General features: G+C 34.7%; 1 protein-coding gene across 4 annotated transcripts in view; it reads right to left on the bottom strand.

Moving 5' to 3' along the window:
- FER (FER tyrosine kinase) overlaps nucleotides 1-18,381 on the bottom strand; it is a 432,134-nt gene that overhangs the window by 195,672 nt on the left and 218,081 nt on the right. For all 4 annotated transcript variants that reach the window (XR_007134557.1, XM_047778393.1, XM_047778394.1 and 1 more), the window contains one exon: nucleotides 14,962-15,084. Coding sequence is in view for 3 of the 4 variants with exons in the window: in XM_047778393.1 (XP_047634349.1) it covers nucleotides 14,962-15,084 (123 nt within the window). In the remaining variant the exon portion in view is untranslated. The remainder of the gene's footprint in view (nucleotides 1-14,961; nucleotides 15,085-18,381) is intronic.

Raw genomic sequence — 18,381 nt, 5'->3', positions numbered from 1 at the left:
ATAAACATGTATTTTCCAAGGCTCTCTTGATACTATTACCCACTTTGTCTCTTTCAACCACCAAAAATATTGACACCTCTAAAGCATTTTATGGTATTAACATTCTTTCTGTTATACTTTCATCCATTTCTTTAATTCTCTCTTCATCTGCAAGTTTTTTTCAAATCGTCTTCCCTTTTTCTTCATCTGAATTTTAAGTGGGCAGGCAGAATGCAGGCCCATAGATATATACACAGCATACCACACTACTATAACAAGTGTCATCAATCATAATTTTCTCAAATGAAATACTGCCATGTATAAATCAAGATGTCATTTATAATACTTTTTAGAGAATTTAACTCTGGCCCTGTGAAACTTATAAAATTATCAACCATGCTTTTTATAATTTGATTATAATATTTATCTATACAAGCAGAATATGAACGAGAACCACCAAGTTAAAATAGGCTAGCAAAACCTTATGTTTTCCTTCTAATATTTCTTGTTAACTATGAAAATAATCTTGTAAGCATTAGCTTGCTTTCAAATTTATCAATATTTTATTTTATGACTAAGCTAATTTCTTTAAAAATATTTTTGGCTTTACTAACATAGGTTAAAGTTAAGAAGGTGCTTATTTTGTATGCCTGTAATAGAAAAAATTAAGTGAGCTGTATCTGTGGCATGGCCCGAATCATCTTATCCATTCTTGAAACATGTATTGAATCCCTAGTAAGTCTAAGGCACTGTAGGGATACAAAATTATTATAATATACTCCTTGACCTTAGACTGATTACAGGGACAACGTGAACATTTGGAAATAACTAAAACAAACATTGGTGAATAGAGTACAAAAGGTCATGTTCAAATCAACAGAAATGTATTAAAGGTCTACCTATATCATATTAAACTCCCTCATATTAATAATTACACATTCCAGAGTTCCCGTTGTGGCACAGCAGAAATGAATCAGACTAGGAACCATGAAGTTGTGGGTTTGATCCCTGGGCTCATTCAGTGGGTTAAGGATCTGGCATTGCCATGAGCTGTGGTGTAGGTCACAGACTTGGCTTAGATCCTATATTGCTGTGGCTGTGGCGTAGGCCAGCAGCTATAGCTCCAATTCGACCCCTAGCCTGGGAACCTCCATATACTGTGGATGCGGCCCTAAAAAGCAAATAATAATAATAATAATTACATATTCCCATGCTTATTCTATATGCAATTTTATAATGGAAATGCTACTAATATGTTAATTACATAATATATATAATTGCCTTCTTGGATAATTTTCAAAGACATACTAATCATCAGCATACTAAGTGAGAGAGAGTCAAATATAAGAAATACAAAAATGTAAAAAATTCTAATCTGACCAAGAAAAGAAAAATGCAAATATGGAGCATTAGTTAAGTTCATCATTCAAGAAAATGGAAAGATAAATAATATTTTAGAATATGAAAGAAAAGAATGTGCTAAAAGACCTAGGATTCAGTAAGCACACAAATGTCACTATTTCACTGAATTCATGGATATAACATTTGTTTAGATCTTAATATTTCTTCATTATTTTCATGTACCTATTTGTAACATAAAACCAGCTGAACTTACACATTATTATAGAAAAGGAGTTTGGTTCTCTTTGTTGCTCTATGCAAAGGAATCCACAGAGAAAAAATTCAGTAATATCAACCCTTCAAGTAGCCTCATAATTCCTTCTAATAGACATTCATTCTGATTTTTTTCCTATTATAAATAAAAATATTAAGAGTAACTTTGGGCATTCAGCTTTTTTCCATTTTAAGATTATTTCTTTACTAGTGAATTCTGGTAATAAGAGTAAGAGGTCAAAAAGTAGGACATACATTTACCATGAAAATATTGTTTAAATTTTGTTAAAAACTTTAAAAAAAAGATCTAATTATACCTTTATCTGCAAATATGAATATATTGAACTGACACATTCTATATCTATGTGTTAAAGCAACTGTGGTCCCTCTCTTGTGAGCTTTCAGCCCATATTCTTTCTCCACTTAAGTCTTAGATTTTTAATTTGCTTCTCCCCATTTTTTGTGCATTATCTCAATAATAAGCACTACTCCTGATTTATGATTTGTCTTTTTTATCTCAGACCTTTATTCTTTTAATACTTAACATTAGTATTTTGTTAGACACCCAAGACTGCTCACATTATCTTTTTAAATTTTCAGTATGTTTTCTACCCTTTGAAAGTTCCATCTTCATAAGTTTATAAATATTAAATTGTTTTCTCCTTTCTTATGATTTAATTTTTATATGTAATTCTAACCAATTGTGAATGTATAATCATGTGAGAAGCAGTGTCTAAATTATTGCTTTACCAAACTGTTAACTCATTTACTTCACCACAATTCACTGAGGGAATATCCCTTTTCCAATTGATTTTTGATACATCCTTTATCATATTCTTCCTACATATTTTCACATGAATACTAATTTGTTATATTTGTTACATTGAATACTAATTTGTTTTTAAGTGTAATGAGAAGACACAAGTCTTATACTCAATGAAAACTAACCATGAAGAATGTAGAGAAAAAACTACTGACTGTATTTACTCCTTCTCCTTAAATAAAGTCTGGAGTTAAGTAACAATTTCATCTCCCAGATATTATACTTCTATATTTTCAAATATGCTTATTTAATACTCCATTAAAATTTTATATAGTTCAAGACATTGAGGAAAGAAATTGAAGATGACACATATGGAAAGATACACTGGATTGGAAGAAGTAATACTGTTAAAATAACTATACTACCCAAGGCAATTTTTGGATTTTATTCGATGCATATCAAAATACCTACAGCATTTTTCACAGAACTAGAATAAAAAAAAATTTAATGTATATTAAAAATTAAAAAAACCTGAATATCCAAAACTATCTTAAGAAGAGCAGAGCTGGATGAATCACATTCCATGAATTCAGACTATATTACAAATCTAGAATGATCAAAACAGGATGGTAGTAGCACAAAGACAGACATACAGATCAAGAGAATAGAACAGACAATGAAGAAATAAACCCATGCACAAATACTCTATGACAGAGGAAGCAAGAATACACAATGGAGAAAAGATAGTCCCTTCAATAAGTAGTGGTTTAAAAAAATTTTTTTAAAGTTAGCTACATGCAAAAGAATGAAATTAGAACATCCTCTAACACCATACTCAAAAATAAACTCAAAATGGATTAAAGACCTAAGTATAAAATCAGAAACCATAAAACCCTTCGCAGAAAACACAGAACACTCTGACATAAATTGTAGCAGCATGCTTTGTGTCTGCCTCCTAAAGTAAAGTAAATAAAAGCAAAAAATAAACAAATGAAACCTAGTTAAACTTAGAAGCTTTTTCACAGCAAAGGAAACTATGAACAAAATGAAAGGACAGCCTACTGAATGGAAGAAAGTATTTGCAAACACATGATCAATAAGGGGTTAACATCCAACATATGTAAACAATTCATACAACTCAACATCAAAAAAACAAATAACCCTGGAGTTTCCATCGTGGTTCAGCAGAAACAAAGGTGACTGGCATCCATGAGGACACAGTTTCGTTCCTCAGCCTCACTCAGTAGGTTAAGGATCTGGCATTGCCATGAGCTGTGGTGTAGGTCACAGATGTGACTCAGATCCTGCATTGCTATGGCTGTGGTATAGGCCAGCGGTTATAGCTCCAATTTGACCCCTAGCCTGGGAACCTCCAAATGCGGCAGGTGTGGCCCTAAAGATTTTTAAAAACATTTAAAAATGGGCAGAAGACCTGAATAAATGTTTTTCTAAAGAGGACATGCAGGTGGCCAATAGGCACCTGAAAAGATATTTTAACATCACTAATCATCAGGGAAATGAAAATCAAAAGCAAAATGAGATATCACCTCATTCTTATAATAGAATGCCTATCACTTAAAAAAACACAAATAACAATCATTGGCAAGGATATGGAGAAAAGGGAACCCTCATATACTTTCTGTGGGAACGTCAATTGGTGCAGCCACATTTAAGTTATTAGCATGTCTTCAGTATTGTGAATAGTGCTGCAATGAACACATGGGTGCCTATATCTTTTTCGATGAAAGGTTTTTATGGATACATGCCCAGGAATGAGATTGCTCGATCATACAGTAGTTCCACATTTAGTTTTCTGAGGTACTTCCACACTGTTTTCCATAGTGGTTGTACCAATTTACATTCCCACCAACAACGAAGGAGGGTTCCCTTTTCTCCACATTCTTTCCAGCATTTGTTGTTAGTTGACTTGTTAATGATGGCCACTCTAACTGGCTTGAGGTGGTACCTCACCTAGTTTTGATTTGCATTTATCTAATAATTAGTGATGCTGAGCATTTTTTTCATGTGCCTGCTGGTGCATCTGTATCTTTCTTTGGAGAAATGCAAATTTAGGTCTTCTGCCCATTTTTCAGCTGGGTTGTTTGGTTTTTTTGTTGTTGAGTTATATGAGTTGTTTATATATTTTGGAGATTAACTTTGTCTTTTGAATCATTTGCACAGATTTTCTCCTATTCTTGGGTGGTCTTTTCCTTTTTTAAATGGTTGCCTTTGTTGTGTAGAAGCTTTTTAATTAGGTCCCACTGGTTTATTTTTGTCTTTATTGTCATTACTCTAGGAGGCAGAACAAACAACATATTGCCATGATTTATTTCAAAGAGCATTTTGCCTATGTTTTCCTCTAGTTTTATAGTATCTGGCCTTACATTCAGTTCTTTAATCCATTTTGAGTTTATTTTTGTGTCTGGTATTAGAAAGTGATCTAATTTCATTTTCTTACATGCAGCTGTCCATTTTCCCAGCACCATTTACTGAAGAGTCCATCTTTCCTCCATTGTATGTTCTTGCCTGCTTTGTCATAGATTAATTGACCATAGGTGTTTGGGTTGATTTCTGGGCTTTCTATCCTATTCCATTGATACATATTTCTGTTTTATTGTGCTAGTACCATACTGTTTCAATGATTATAGCTTTGTAGTATCCCTATCAAATTAGCAATGACATTCTTTACATAACTAGAACAAAATATTTCAAAATTTGCATGAAAACACAAAAGACCTAAAATAGCCAAAGCAATATTTTTCAGTATTAGACCCTAAAGATACTTACACTGGTTTGAGTAGGACATTTTATTCCATTTCTTATATTTCTATCTTCTAAGTCATTTTTAACTTGACCAAGTGAATAGTTTCTGGAAATCTGGTGAGCACATTCCCAACTACTTTTTCCAAAGTCCTCTAGATCTCTGCCTCCATTAATTTTAACTCTCCACAAACAGAATCTTAAGAACCAAGAAAGATAAGATAAAGTCTGACTTTACACCAGTCAGACTAAACATCATGAAAAAGCATACAAGTAACAAATGCTGGAGAAGGTGGGGAGAAAAGGGAACTCTCCAACACTGTTAGTGGGAATGCAAGTTGCTGCAGCCACTATGGAAAACAGTATGGAAGTTCCTGAAAAAATTAAAAATAGACCTCCTATATGATCCAGTAATCCCACTTCTGGCCATATATCTAGATAAAACTATAATTTAAAAAGATACACACACCCTTGTGTTCATAGCAGCACTATTCACAATAGCCACGACATGGAAAAACCTGAATGTCCATCTTCAGATGAATGGATTAACAAGATGTGGTACTGGTTCCAAAACAGACATACAGACCAATGGAACAGAATAGAGAACCCAAAAATAAACCCAGACACGTGTGGTCAATTAATCTTCCACAAAGGAGGCAAGAACATAAAATGGGAAAAAGATAGTTTTTTCAGCAAGTATTTCTGGGAAACTGGACAGCTGTATGCAAACCAACGAAACTAGAACACACCCTCACACCATGTACAAACATAAACTCAAAATGGCTTAAAGAGTTAAAAATAAGACAAGACACCATCAAACTCCTGGAAGAGAACATAGGCAAAACATTCTCCGACATCAACCTTACAAATGTTTTCTCAGGTCAGTCTCCCAAAGCAACATAAATAAAAGCAAAAATAAATCAGTGGGACCTAATCAAACTGATAAGCTTTTGCACAGCAAAAGAAACCAAAAAGACAATTACTAAATGGGAGAAAATAATTTCAAATGATGCAATTGACAAGGGCTGAATCTCTAAAATATGCAAATAACTTATACAACTCAACAACAAAAAAGCCAACCACCCAATTGAAAAATGGGCAAAAGACCAAACAGACATTTCTCCAAGGAAGATATACAGATGGCCAACAAACACATGAAAAAATGCTCAACACCACTGATTATTAGAGAAATGCAAATCAAAACTACCATGAGACACCACCTCACACCAGTCAGAATGGCCATCATTAATAAGTCCACAATTAACAAATGCTGGAAGGGATATGGAGAAAAGGGAGCCCTCCTGCTCTGTTGGTGGGAATGTAAGCTGATACAACCACTACAGAGAATACTATGGAGGTACCTTAGAAAACTATACATGGACAGAACTACCATATGACCTAGAAACCCCACTCTTGGGCATATATCCAGACAAAAACTTTTCTTAAAAAAAGACACATGCACCTGCATGTTCATTGCAGCACTATTCACAATAGCCAAGACATGGTAACAACCCAAATGTTCATAGACAGATGATTGGATTAGGAAGATGATGTAACTAGAGACTCTCATACTAAGTGAAGTAACTCAGAAAGGGAAAGACGAATACCAAATGATAACATATATCTGGAATCTAATATGCAGCACAAATGAACCTTTCTACAGAAAAGAAAATTATGGACTTGGAGAATAGACTTGTGGTTGCCAAGGGGGAGAGGGAGAGAGTGGGATGGATGGGGAACTTGGGGTTAAGAGATGCAGACTATTACTTTTCGAATGGATTAGCAATGAGATCCTGCTGTGTAGCACTGTGAACTGTGTCTAGTCACCTATGATGGAGCATGATAATGGGAGAAAAAAGAATGTATACATGTATGTGTAACTGGGTCACCATGCTGTACAGTAGAAAAAATACTATATTGGGGAAATAACAATAAAAAAAATTAAAAATTAAAAAAAAAAGAAGATGTGATGGAGTTCCCATCATGGCTCAGCAGAAACGAATCCGACTAGTATCCATGAGGACACGGGTTTGATCCCTGGTCTCGCTCAGTGAGTTAAGGATCCAGCATTGCTGTGAGCTCTGGTATAGGCCACAGACATGGCTCAGATCCCATGTTTCTGTGACTGCAGTGTAGGCTGACAGCTACAGCTCTGATTCAACCCGTAGACTAGGAACTTCCATATGCTGTGGGTGCAGCTCTAAAAAGCAAAAAAGATGTGGTAGACTGAGTTCCTCCTGTGGTGTATAGTTAATGATCCAGCTTGTCTCTATGGAGTCACCGGTTTGATCCCTGGCCTGGTGCAGTGGGTTAACGATCTAGCACTGCTATACAGCTGCAGTGCAGGTTCAGGCTCAGATTCGATCTCTGGTCTGGGAACTTGCATAGGCTGCAAGTGTAGCCAAAAAAAAAAAAAAGAAGAAGAAACGCAATACATATATACAATGGAATACTACTCAGCTGTAAAAAGAATGAAATAATGCCAACTGTAGCAACATGGATGCAACTAGAGATTAACATACTAAGTAAAATAACTCAGAAAGACAAATACCATACCACTTATATGTGAAATATAAAATATGGCACAAACGAACCTATCTACAAAACAGAAACAGATTCATAGATGTAGAGAACAGACTTGTGGTTGTCAAGGGGGAGAGGGGAGGGAGTGGGATGGACTGGGAGTTTTGGTTTAGCAAATGCAAACTATTGTATATAGAAAGGATAAACAATAAGGTCCTAATGTACAGCACAGGAAACTCTATTCGTGATCCTGTGACAGTTACAATAATGGAAGTTACGGGGCCAGGGACTGATTTCAAGCCACAGCAGTGACAACACTGGATCCTTAACCTACTGAACCACCAGAGAGCTCCAAAAAGAATATTTTGTATTGTACATATGTACAGCTGGATCACTTCACTGTATAGCAGAAATTAACACAGCATTATAAATCGACGTTAACTTAAAAAAAAAAACTAATACAGGGTTCTAGGAAGTCTTTTAGGAGTTGTTCACTTCTGCAGAAGTATTCAGAAAGGGCAAGCAAAGGAGAAGAAAGAAAAGTAGTAGGAGGATTAGGTGGCCTCAGAATCCTCTTGAAAAATCGTGTAAGAGTTCTGAGGGCACACGTTTCAAGAGAGGAGGCACAATGTCTGTTTTTATTTCTACTGTATCACCAGCACCAAGTACCATGCAGGTCCTCACTAAATTTTTGCTAAAAGAGAGCAAGAGGGCAGATAAGGAGAGAGAAAAGGTGATAGAGCAAAGGGGAAAAGAATATGTGAGTGTCTGTGTATACCTGGGTTACTACTATACCTTGAGTAGATTTCTTGAGTTGTCTCATAATTCTACTCCTTTTTTTTGTGGAAGAAGGACTGGGTAACACACTTTATCTGACCTAGAATAATCTGCAACTTTTAAAACCACCATTTATCTCTTCATCCTCTGTGACCTTAAATTCTGCTGATTCTCTTGCTCCTCTGTGACCTTGATGCTATTAAAATTCTAAAGTGCCTAAAATCAAATTTTACTGACAGTATCCTGATGAGTAACTCTACTGTTCCCTCTGCTCTCATCCTAGGAGTTCCATATGGCTGAGAAATACCACTCATCTGCTTGATGTGTTGATGAAACTGCTAAGAATGACTGTCATGTCAAAAATTTCACTGTCATGACAAAAGTTAATTTACTACCTTGCATGTATTTCATGCCTAGAAGAATACTACAAATCGGGGGCCCAGATTTCTGCCAAAAATCAATTCAATTTCAAAACATAGTTAGATTTCAACTTGATTTAGACTAAAAGCACCAAGACATTTTAAGGAAGCAGAGAATACAGTAAGAAATAGCGAATTTGAGGAAGCATAAAGAGAGAGTAAGACTGTGAGAACATGTTATGTCATCATCTATGTGTAAATCTTGGTCAGAGATGCTATCAGTTTTAAAATTTTGTGCTAGTGACTCCTTCCCCAGAAATACTAAATGTGATGCTCAGTTACCTCTAAAATTGTTTCTGGCACTGTACGTAATTCCACATCACCACGGCATTGCAGCAAGATTAAAAGCATTCCACGCATCAATTCATTCATTCAACACATACTGAGAACTTACTAAGTGCTACAGAACACCTTGGCACATGCCCTCCTGGGCTTACTGCATAGTAGTAATAGTAATAAGTGACAAAACAACCACAAATGTTCCAAGCATGTGTTAATTCATTTGCGGTAAAAGAACCGATAAGGTAAAATTATCACATTTTACGGTTAAGAAAATGAGGCTTCAACAGGGCCACGCTAGAAAATGGATAATTACAAAAAATAGAAAATGTTGAGAAGGTAATTTAAAATGTGTATTGGGGTATCAGATTTTGCCTAGAAGTCAGAGGCATTCCATTTCTTGACCACTCTAAACATGTCTGGCCAAATACAGGGTTAAAAATCACCATTCTTAAGTAGGTGAACTTTACCATTTTCTGTCTTAGAATCATTTCAGAATGATGACAGAGAACAAACAGCTCATAAAAGGAAGACCTAAAATATATAGTGTTCACACAGAACATCATTTTAGATATCTTTCTTTTGAACTCTGATGAGATTGCAAAAATCAATTTTGGAACATCGACTTCTCCAAAAAGCCATAAAATAGACATTTCTGCTTCACTGATTCTTGATCATTAGGATGCTTTAAGATGATTAAAGTTTAAAGAGGTCATTGCTTATAACTCAAATAATTACCAGTCTACTACTTGATAAATGTGATTTCTTCTCTTATTTTCAAAGGTAGAATACATATACTTTTATTTGAAGTTCTTCCTATGTTCTCCACGTCTAAGCTACAGACATAAGGAAATTAAGAAAACTTAAAGATTCAGGAGGATAGCTCTTTTTTTCCATCAAATTAGTGGTGCTCAAGCTTTAGGCAGCATCAGAATCACCTAAAGGACTTGTTAAAACAGAGAGCTGAGCCCCACTTTGAGAAGTTCTGATTCTGTAGGTCTGGGGCCTACAGATTTCGAAGTCCAGAAAATCTGCATTTCTAACAAGGTCCCATGCGTTGACTTAACATATAAATGTGAAATACATCTTAATACACCAATGTGAAATGCATCTTAGTATATAAATGTGAAATACATCTTAATATATAAACGTAAAATACATCTTAATACATAAATGTAAAATCTATAACTTAAACTTTCCAAATTCTTAATTTTCTAGTTATTCTTCCACTTTCCCATTTTAATAACTTTGACTTCCATATATTTCTCCACTATTTTCTTAGTTTATTAAATGAGAGAGCTCACCATCAAAATATACCTAATTTCTTTTCTATTTTCAGAATGAATTCAGTACAACTCATTAATTCAATCTATAACCTACACAATGATCTAGTGTCTCCCGTTTCTGTCCCAGATTGCAAGCATATCTGTTTAATACATCTAGGTCAAACGTATATTTCTATAACAGGAACCTAATGGATATTAAGGAAGTTTGTGCTATTATGAAAATGATGACCTAGTATCCGTACACTTGATTTTTTTTAAGTTTCCAAAGCCAATGGATAGTGTTTTTCCAAGAATATGGATATTATACTTCCAAGCCAGTTAGCCATAATTTATTGCATACGATACAACAATATACGACATTTTTTCAAGTTCATGAGCTTTCACTATCATGCCTTTAAAACAACACCATGAAATAGGTACAGAAAAAGAAACTGGGCCTCAAAGAGATCAAGTACATTGTCTACAGTCTTGAAAGAAAAACAATCCAGGTGTCAAGCTGAATCAGCCTCTGAACAGCCTTTCCTGCCTATTCAGCTCTAGGAAAAACCTTTTTAAAGGGAAGACCATAGCTTTACTTGTTTCTAATTTCAAACTAGAATTTCTAAGAGGTTAATAAAGGAAATACATCTTGCCATCAATTAAATCAGTGATTTGGGCTTCTCTGAAATGTCTAAGAGAATTCTGAGTCACAAGAGCCACTGGAGCTGGGAATAACTTGCACCCTCTTAACCACTTGGTAATTTACTCCATTATCTGCAAAGAAGGATGCAGATAATGACACATCTGAAAGGATGACACACAGAAAAATTCATTGAATCGTTGAACAGTAATTGTCTCCTCAATTATTGGTAGTTATACAATATTTCCAAATTAGTAACCTCTGTAATTTTCCCAATCTGGATCTTTTCTAGTTTCATTGCCTATTTCTTAGAGGTGGCTACAGAATTATAGTCTAAGGTATCTAAGCGCTACTATAGGCATTGAATAAGGACCAAACTATCACGTCTGTTTTATTAATTTTAACATTCTTATTAATGACTATATTTTTTGGACTTCTTGTACACAACTGCATCTCTGAGTTCATATTATCCTATATTCTTTAAAATATTCTTTCAACTCATATTTTTTTGTACCTTTTGAATGGCACCACTAAACCAGGCTTAAGGAAGATAAAAGTGAATTAATATAGTTCGTGATTTCACAGACCCATAACTCAAAGTATATAAAAATAATTTTAATATGATCATGGTATGCACAGAATTCTGTGGACACATAGGGAAAGGAGAACTTAATTTAAACTGGTGTGGGGTTAAAAAAGGCTTTGAGGTTTTATATTCTTATAGATGCAGAAATATAGATCAGGAGGACAAGATAGAAAGCCCAGAATTAAAACCCCCACATCTATGGTCAACTAATCTACGACAAAGGAGGCAAGAATATGAATACACAATGGAGAAAAGATAGTCCCTTCAATAAGCAGTGCTGGGAAAACTGGGCAGCTACATGTAAAAGAGTGAAAATAGAGTACTTCCTAACACCATACACAGAAATAAATTCAAAATGGATTAAAGACCTAAATATAAGACCAGATACTATAAAACTATATATAAAACATGCTATCACTTTTATGTGGAATCTAAATAAAGGGTACAATGAACTTATCTGTAGGACAGAAACAGATTCACAGATTTTGAAAAACTTATGGTTACCAAAGGAGACATGTTGAGGGGGGAAGGATGGGCTGAGGATTTGGAATGGAAGTGTTCCAAAATTAGGCTGTGATGATGGCTGTACAACTATAAATGTAATAAAATTCATGGAGCTAGAAAAATTAAACTCTAAGAGAAAAAAAGAGACAGAGAAGAGAAGAACATAAGGGGGTGCAGTGTCATTTTACACGTTAGAAAAGGCCTCTCCAATGAAGCCATATTTGAACAGTATCTGAGCTAAGTAAAAACAGGCTTTGTGCATCCCAAACTGTTGTTAATATAAGGATGATGATAAAGAATGATCAATAATAGCATGTCTTTCATCTCTCATATCTTTACATAGGCTTTGGGAGGTAGCGTAGGAGAAAATAGCCAGTGAGGGTGACAGATGAGTGGGTCAGACACCAGATAGCTTTATTATCATGAGAAAGTTAAACAGTATCTTTAACTTAGATTGTCTAATTTTTATACCTCTGGAGATAAGAAGGAAACTACTTTGGCCCCTGTGTCATCTGGTTAAGCATATGATGTTATACTCTCATAGGTGAGAGAGAAATAAATGGAAAGAGAGGTTACTATAAAGAAATTATACTGAGACCAAAACAGCTTTCTTTATGTAGGCCAAAATGAAGTCTGGCAAGATGGAAATTAGATGTTTTAGAGCACATTATATGGTCAAAGACATTAACTTTCTTACACAAATTAAATCAAGAAATAGATTCCAGAGTACAAGTAAATTTCTAAAAGAAGATACATAGCAGATACTATTATAACAAAATCCATATCAATTTGTTCTCCACTCATAATTGAAAGTTATCTACTTTTACAACCTCTACTTTGTGATTTTCTTTTACAATGACACGATTTTTTAAATCAAGTGCATAACAATATTTACTACAGAGATAATGATTTGTATATTTCAAATATCAGTACTTTGGATCAGGTTAACAGTCAGCTAGATAAACTTCAAATTCCCACCTCAAAAAACAATCATAGGTAGCCCCCCTTAATCTCCTATAGCTTTCAGCTGAGATATTTTCATAGCTAGTTCTATAATATAATGGGATAATCAGCTCCACAGCCAGTGTTGGGGGTTTGGGAGAAAGAGAATAATGGGCCATGTTACAGTCCAGAGACTCTACTCCATTTATCTAGGCTCATTTCATGGAAAAATTTTTATTATGAACAATATAGCTTTACTGGCAATTATATATTCTGACTGAAGACCAGATGAGCATTTTTACATGCCTCTTTTATGGCTTTAATCTCTCAATGTAGACCTGGCTAAACAAGTAGACAATGCAAATATTTGGTTGGCTTGTGAAATGAGATATCAATATCTCTGAAAACCTAGCTGTGTTATCTCATTAATTCATGGCAAAAAGTATCTTCACAGTGGTTAATTTTATTTCACATTGGGATACAGTGGAATGGAGTTCATGCTTTCATATTTACATTTAAGTACACAAAACTCCTGCCACTTCCTAGTGCTGGAGGGAGAGCAGGGCTGAAGAGGACATGGCAAAGATGACCCCTAGGTTTATGGTTTGAGCAGTTGAGTATTTGGTGGTACCATTTACTGAAAAGGAAGAAAAACTTTGTAGTTAAATGTTATAAATGCAGTTTAAGATGAAAAGTAGAAAAATTCAGATTTGGGAAAGATATATATCTGAGCTGGAAATATAACATTTAAACTCACTGATGTATTAACAGTAAATGAACCCATGAGAATAAATTTTTATAGTTTTCTTCAACTAAAATGAAAAGAGTGAATGGAAAAATAATAACAAAGAGTAAGCCAATCTCACAATTCTAGAAAATTATACACAAAAGCCAATTCCTTATCCACCAAATTAGTGTTTAGCAATTTAGCAACTGACTGTTAAAATTTTCTGTTAGAGGGAATTAAAGCTCAACCCCACAATAAGGACTGGGTAATATAAGTACAAATGTACACAATATATTCCAGACTAACAAAGGGAAATAAAACAATTGTTTTTCAAATTTCCTTGGGTGAATTTGGATTATATACTAGCATTCTTGGGAATAAGACTTGCTTCATGTTAAAAAGCATTCCTAAATATGTAAAACTCAAATCAATAAATATTCACCTACCAGGTTTTATGACTTTCCTATTTCTACACTGTTCTTCATATTAGATGGTCCCCAAAAGAAAGGGACCCTTGCTGACCCCTAACTCAATTCCTGGAACATTAAAAGTGCTTAGAAGCTAAACTGGCTCCATTATTCCTTTCACTCCAAGCCCTACAGGTTAGAAACATAAATCTTCCTCAGACCTATTCCCTTCCTCACAAATCTGAAAGCACCTGAAAGCAATCTGTTCTGTGACAGGTCTTAGAAGTAAAGGTGACCTAGAACAATCTCTCACTCATCTACCTGGCTCTACACAGTGACATTAGGATTTACTGCCTTTGAGAAGAGTAGTGTAGTTTTTAAAAATTTCAGTGTCTTATAGTATATTATAAACTTAACATTCAAAATTAAAATACTAACTTACTCATGACTGCTAAACATTTGCTTTGGCTTCTACATCTCCGAATCTTTTACAAAAGAACCCTTCCAAGTCTGAACCTTATACTGTGAAGGAAAGCCTCAAGTCTTTGATGAAAAACAGCAAAAGAAAAAACAAAACAAAACAAAACAAAAACCCAAAACAATTACGCCATTTGTAACCGAGCAAACACTGATTAAAAAAGCAACCCATCTTAAGAGAAGCAAGGAAATTTCATGTGTCAACTGTACTGCTACTTATGATAGTCACAAAGCATTTACTGTGAGAAATAACTCAGGAATCCATCTTCAAAAAATACAGGGTATATATGCATGCCTACCTTAGGAATAGGATTCAGCAGCACTACACCAGATTTCTTAGTGATGACCTGTTTTGTTGTATAGTGATGGTCTATAAGTTGAGGGATGTTTGAAAACCCAGTGCCTTCAAATCGATACAAATTCTGGAGAAAGAACAATAAAGTAGAATAAATATGAAGACAGTGCTTCAGCAACACTACATTCATTAATAAATTAAGCTCCATTTAAGGAAAATTATCTTGCATAACCTGAAGATACTTAACACTACTGAACTATACACTTACAATGGTTAAGATGGAAAAATAAAAATAAATTAAAATATTCCAACATGCTAAAAAATTTACCTTTTGCATCAAGAAGTTAATTTTCATAATGACTAAATGTAACTCAAACTGTAAAAGAAAAACTTACAGACCTCAAATGCATTTTGCTAAAATGATAACCAAAGGAAATAAAGCACAGGATACATTTAAGTTAGGGTACAAGAAATATGTGCAAAGGAATTCCCATTGTGACTCAGTGGTAACAAACCCATCTAGTATCCATGAGGATGCGGATTTGATCCCAGGCACCACTCAGTGGATTAGGACCTGGCATTGCCATGAGCTGTGGCGAAGGTAACAGACATGGCTCAGATCCTGAGTTGCTGTGGGGTAGGCCAGCAGTTGCAGCTCTGATTGAACCCCTAGCCTGGGAACTTCCATATGCTGCAATGTGGCCCTAAAAGGCAAAAAAAAAAAAAAAAAAAAAAAAAAGGGAAGGAAGGGAAGGAGGAAAGAAGGAGGAAGAGAAGAAAGAAAGAAGAATGTATGTATATGTTTGCACATATGTTCCATTTGATAAAATTTTCAAGATCAAAAATAATGTCAAAAGTTTGAGGAAGTATATCCAATATAATAACAAGTATTTTAAGAATAACCAATGATCAGTTATTTCCCTTTTTCAATATAGTATTAATTGTTTTTTCTCTACCAGGGTTATTCATGTATTATTCGTTTACCAAACCACTTAATCATTTACATATCCTTGATAAAGAAATAAAATGTAGCACAGACAAAACTGCACATACAGCATAGACAAATCTTAGCACTTTTTTACCCTAACACAAAATGCCTTGAGTGGAAATATATTCTATAGCTAAGTGTTAAAGTAAGCTAATGCGTATTTATTCCTCACTTGACAAAACAGAAATACTTGATTTCATAACACCAGGTTAGCAACATTTTCCCAAACTCTATCAAGACCACTGTTTTCTGCCTTCATATTTCAAACAGGCATGTAGGTTGGTTACCATATAGATGTACTGATGGCAATAAATTCAGCAAAGAAAAATATCCTATTGTGTGTATTTTTCAAGGCACAGAGAATTACAATAGAGTGTAATACAATAAAGGCTTCTGATTGTTCACAAAGAGCTCACCTATAAATATACAGGTGATGTGTACAAATACAGGTATGAATGTGCTCAAGAAAACAATGCAAAGAAATAAGAAATTTCAAAACTCTAAATCTGGGTATTATTTACGTTACTGGAGCATTACATTCTGAGTCAAAAGAATAAAAAACTCACAGCTCCTTTTCCATAGCATAAAATTAGATTCAACTTAACAGAATTTAATTTAATTTCTATACAACCATTTTTTTTTTTTTTTTTTTTTTGCTATATCAGCAGCATGTGGAAGTTCCCAGACCAGGGATTGAATCCATGCCACAGCTGGATCCTCAATCCACTGCCCCACAAAGGAACTCCCATACACAACTTTTTAAGTGAGTATTTCTGTTTTCTCAAGTGAGGAACAAACACACATTAGCTTACTTTAACACTTAGCTATAGAGTATATTTCAACTCAAGGCAGTTTGCGTTAGGGCCAATTCAAGGAAGTTGTTAATAAGCTGATTGAAGAATTTTGCTAACAACCAGACATGCTATGATATATTAGCAAAGATGCTTAAGAATATTCTACACTGAGGACGATATTATACTACTAGATGTGCAATGCACTAAGCAAGTTTCCTCAACATCTCAGTTTATTCACTGAAATAGAAATAATATTTAGCCCTCCTCAAAGAGTAAGTGTGGGACTTGACTAAGTATTAACATGCAAACCACTGCTTAGTACACACTCAATTATTAAATCATCACACAAACAAAAAACCTTGGATTACAAAAATAATTCCAAATCTGGATATATGTAAGAAACATTTTCAAAAAATGTCTAAAAGTGTAAATTATATTTTCTCAAGGACTAATGATTACCGGTAAACAATCAAATATCCTAGAAGACATTCTTAAAGGAAATTTAAATGTAAAAGACGGATTTCCTGTCGTGGTTCAACAGAAACGAATCTGACTAGCATCCATGAGGACACAGGTTCGATCCCTGGCCTTGCTCAGTGGGTTAGGGATTTGGTATTGCTGTGAACTGTGCTGTAGGTCACAGATATGGCTAGGATCCCAAGTTGCTGTGGCTATATAGCTGTGGCTGGCAGCTACAGCTCCAATTCGACCCCTAGCTTGGGAATCTCCATATGCTGTGAGCATGGCTCTAAAAAGACCAAAAAAAAAAAAGGAGAAAGAAAAATGTAAAAGACTATAGATTTGTAACATGTAATAATAAAAATATCAATAGTTCCACCAAATATATGGTATTTTACTAAAAGTTGCCAAGAGTAGGTCTTCAGCATTCTTAACGCCACCAAAAAAAAAAAAAATTTGCTATGTAAGGTGGTGGATGTATTATTTTGACCTTGGAAATCATTCTACAATGTAGATCAAATCATCATGCTGTATACTTTAAACTATATGCAAGAATATTTAACTATTCCTCAAAAAGGCCACATATATGCATATATTATTTATATATATGTTTATGTTCACATATACATTTGTACATACTGTTTCTCCCTTTGTCTTCCTTCAGTCTAAACGTAACATAAAGGCAGGAGGCCTTGTTACAACAGATCACTCCATTCCTTTGCTCAAAATTCTTCCCTCCCTCAGAATAAAAGCCGAAGTCTTTAGCATGGTCTGCAAGGCTCTCTAATCTGTCCTCCGTCATCTCTCTCACCTCACCTCTTACCAGTGCCCCCTCACCTGCACTCCCCTCTAGCCACACTCATTTCCTTCTTGTATAAACACACTACACATATTCCCTCCTCAGGGCTTACATTTGCTGTTTGAAATAGTGCCCGGATGGCCCTTTAGGTAAAAGCTCCCGTACTTCCCTCCAGTCTTATACACAGGTACACACAATATTAGCATTTAGAGTTAGCATTTACCATGTCGTAAAATAAATACATACATTTAAAATTTTTCAGAGAATTGTAATGAAAAGGGAGTACTACCAGAGAAATTTATCACAACTTCGTATTTTTAAATTAAAATTGAGTTATATCTTTTCACTGAGGTCTACTTTAGACATTCTACATCCATTTTCTCA

This window comes from Phacochoerus africanus, chromosome 4 (genome assembly GCF_016906955.1).
Source record: "Phacochoerus africanus isolate WHEZ1 chromosome 4, ROS_Pafr_v1, whole genome shotgun sequence".
Classification (NCBI taxonomy): Eukaryota; Metazoa; Chordata; class Mammalia; order Artiodactyla; family Suidae; genus Phacochoerus; species Phacochoerus africanus.
The sequence above is the reverse complement of the archived record's forward strand: the minus strand, read 5'-3'. Positions and strand labels throughout refer to the sequence as shown.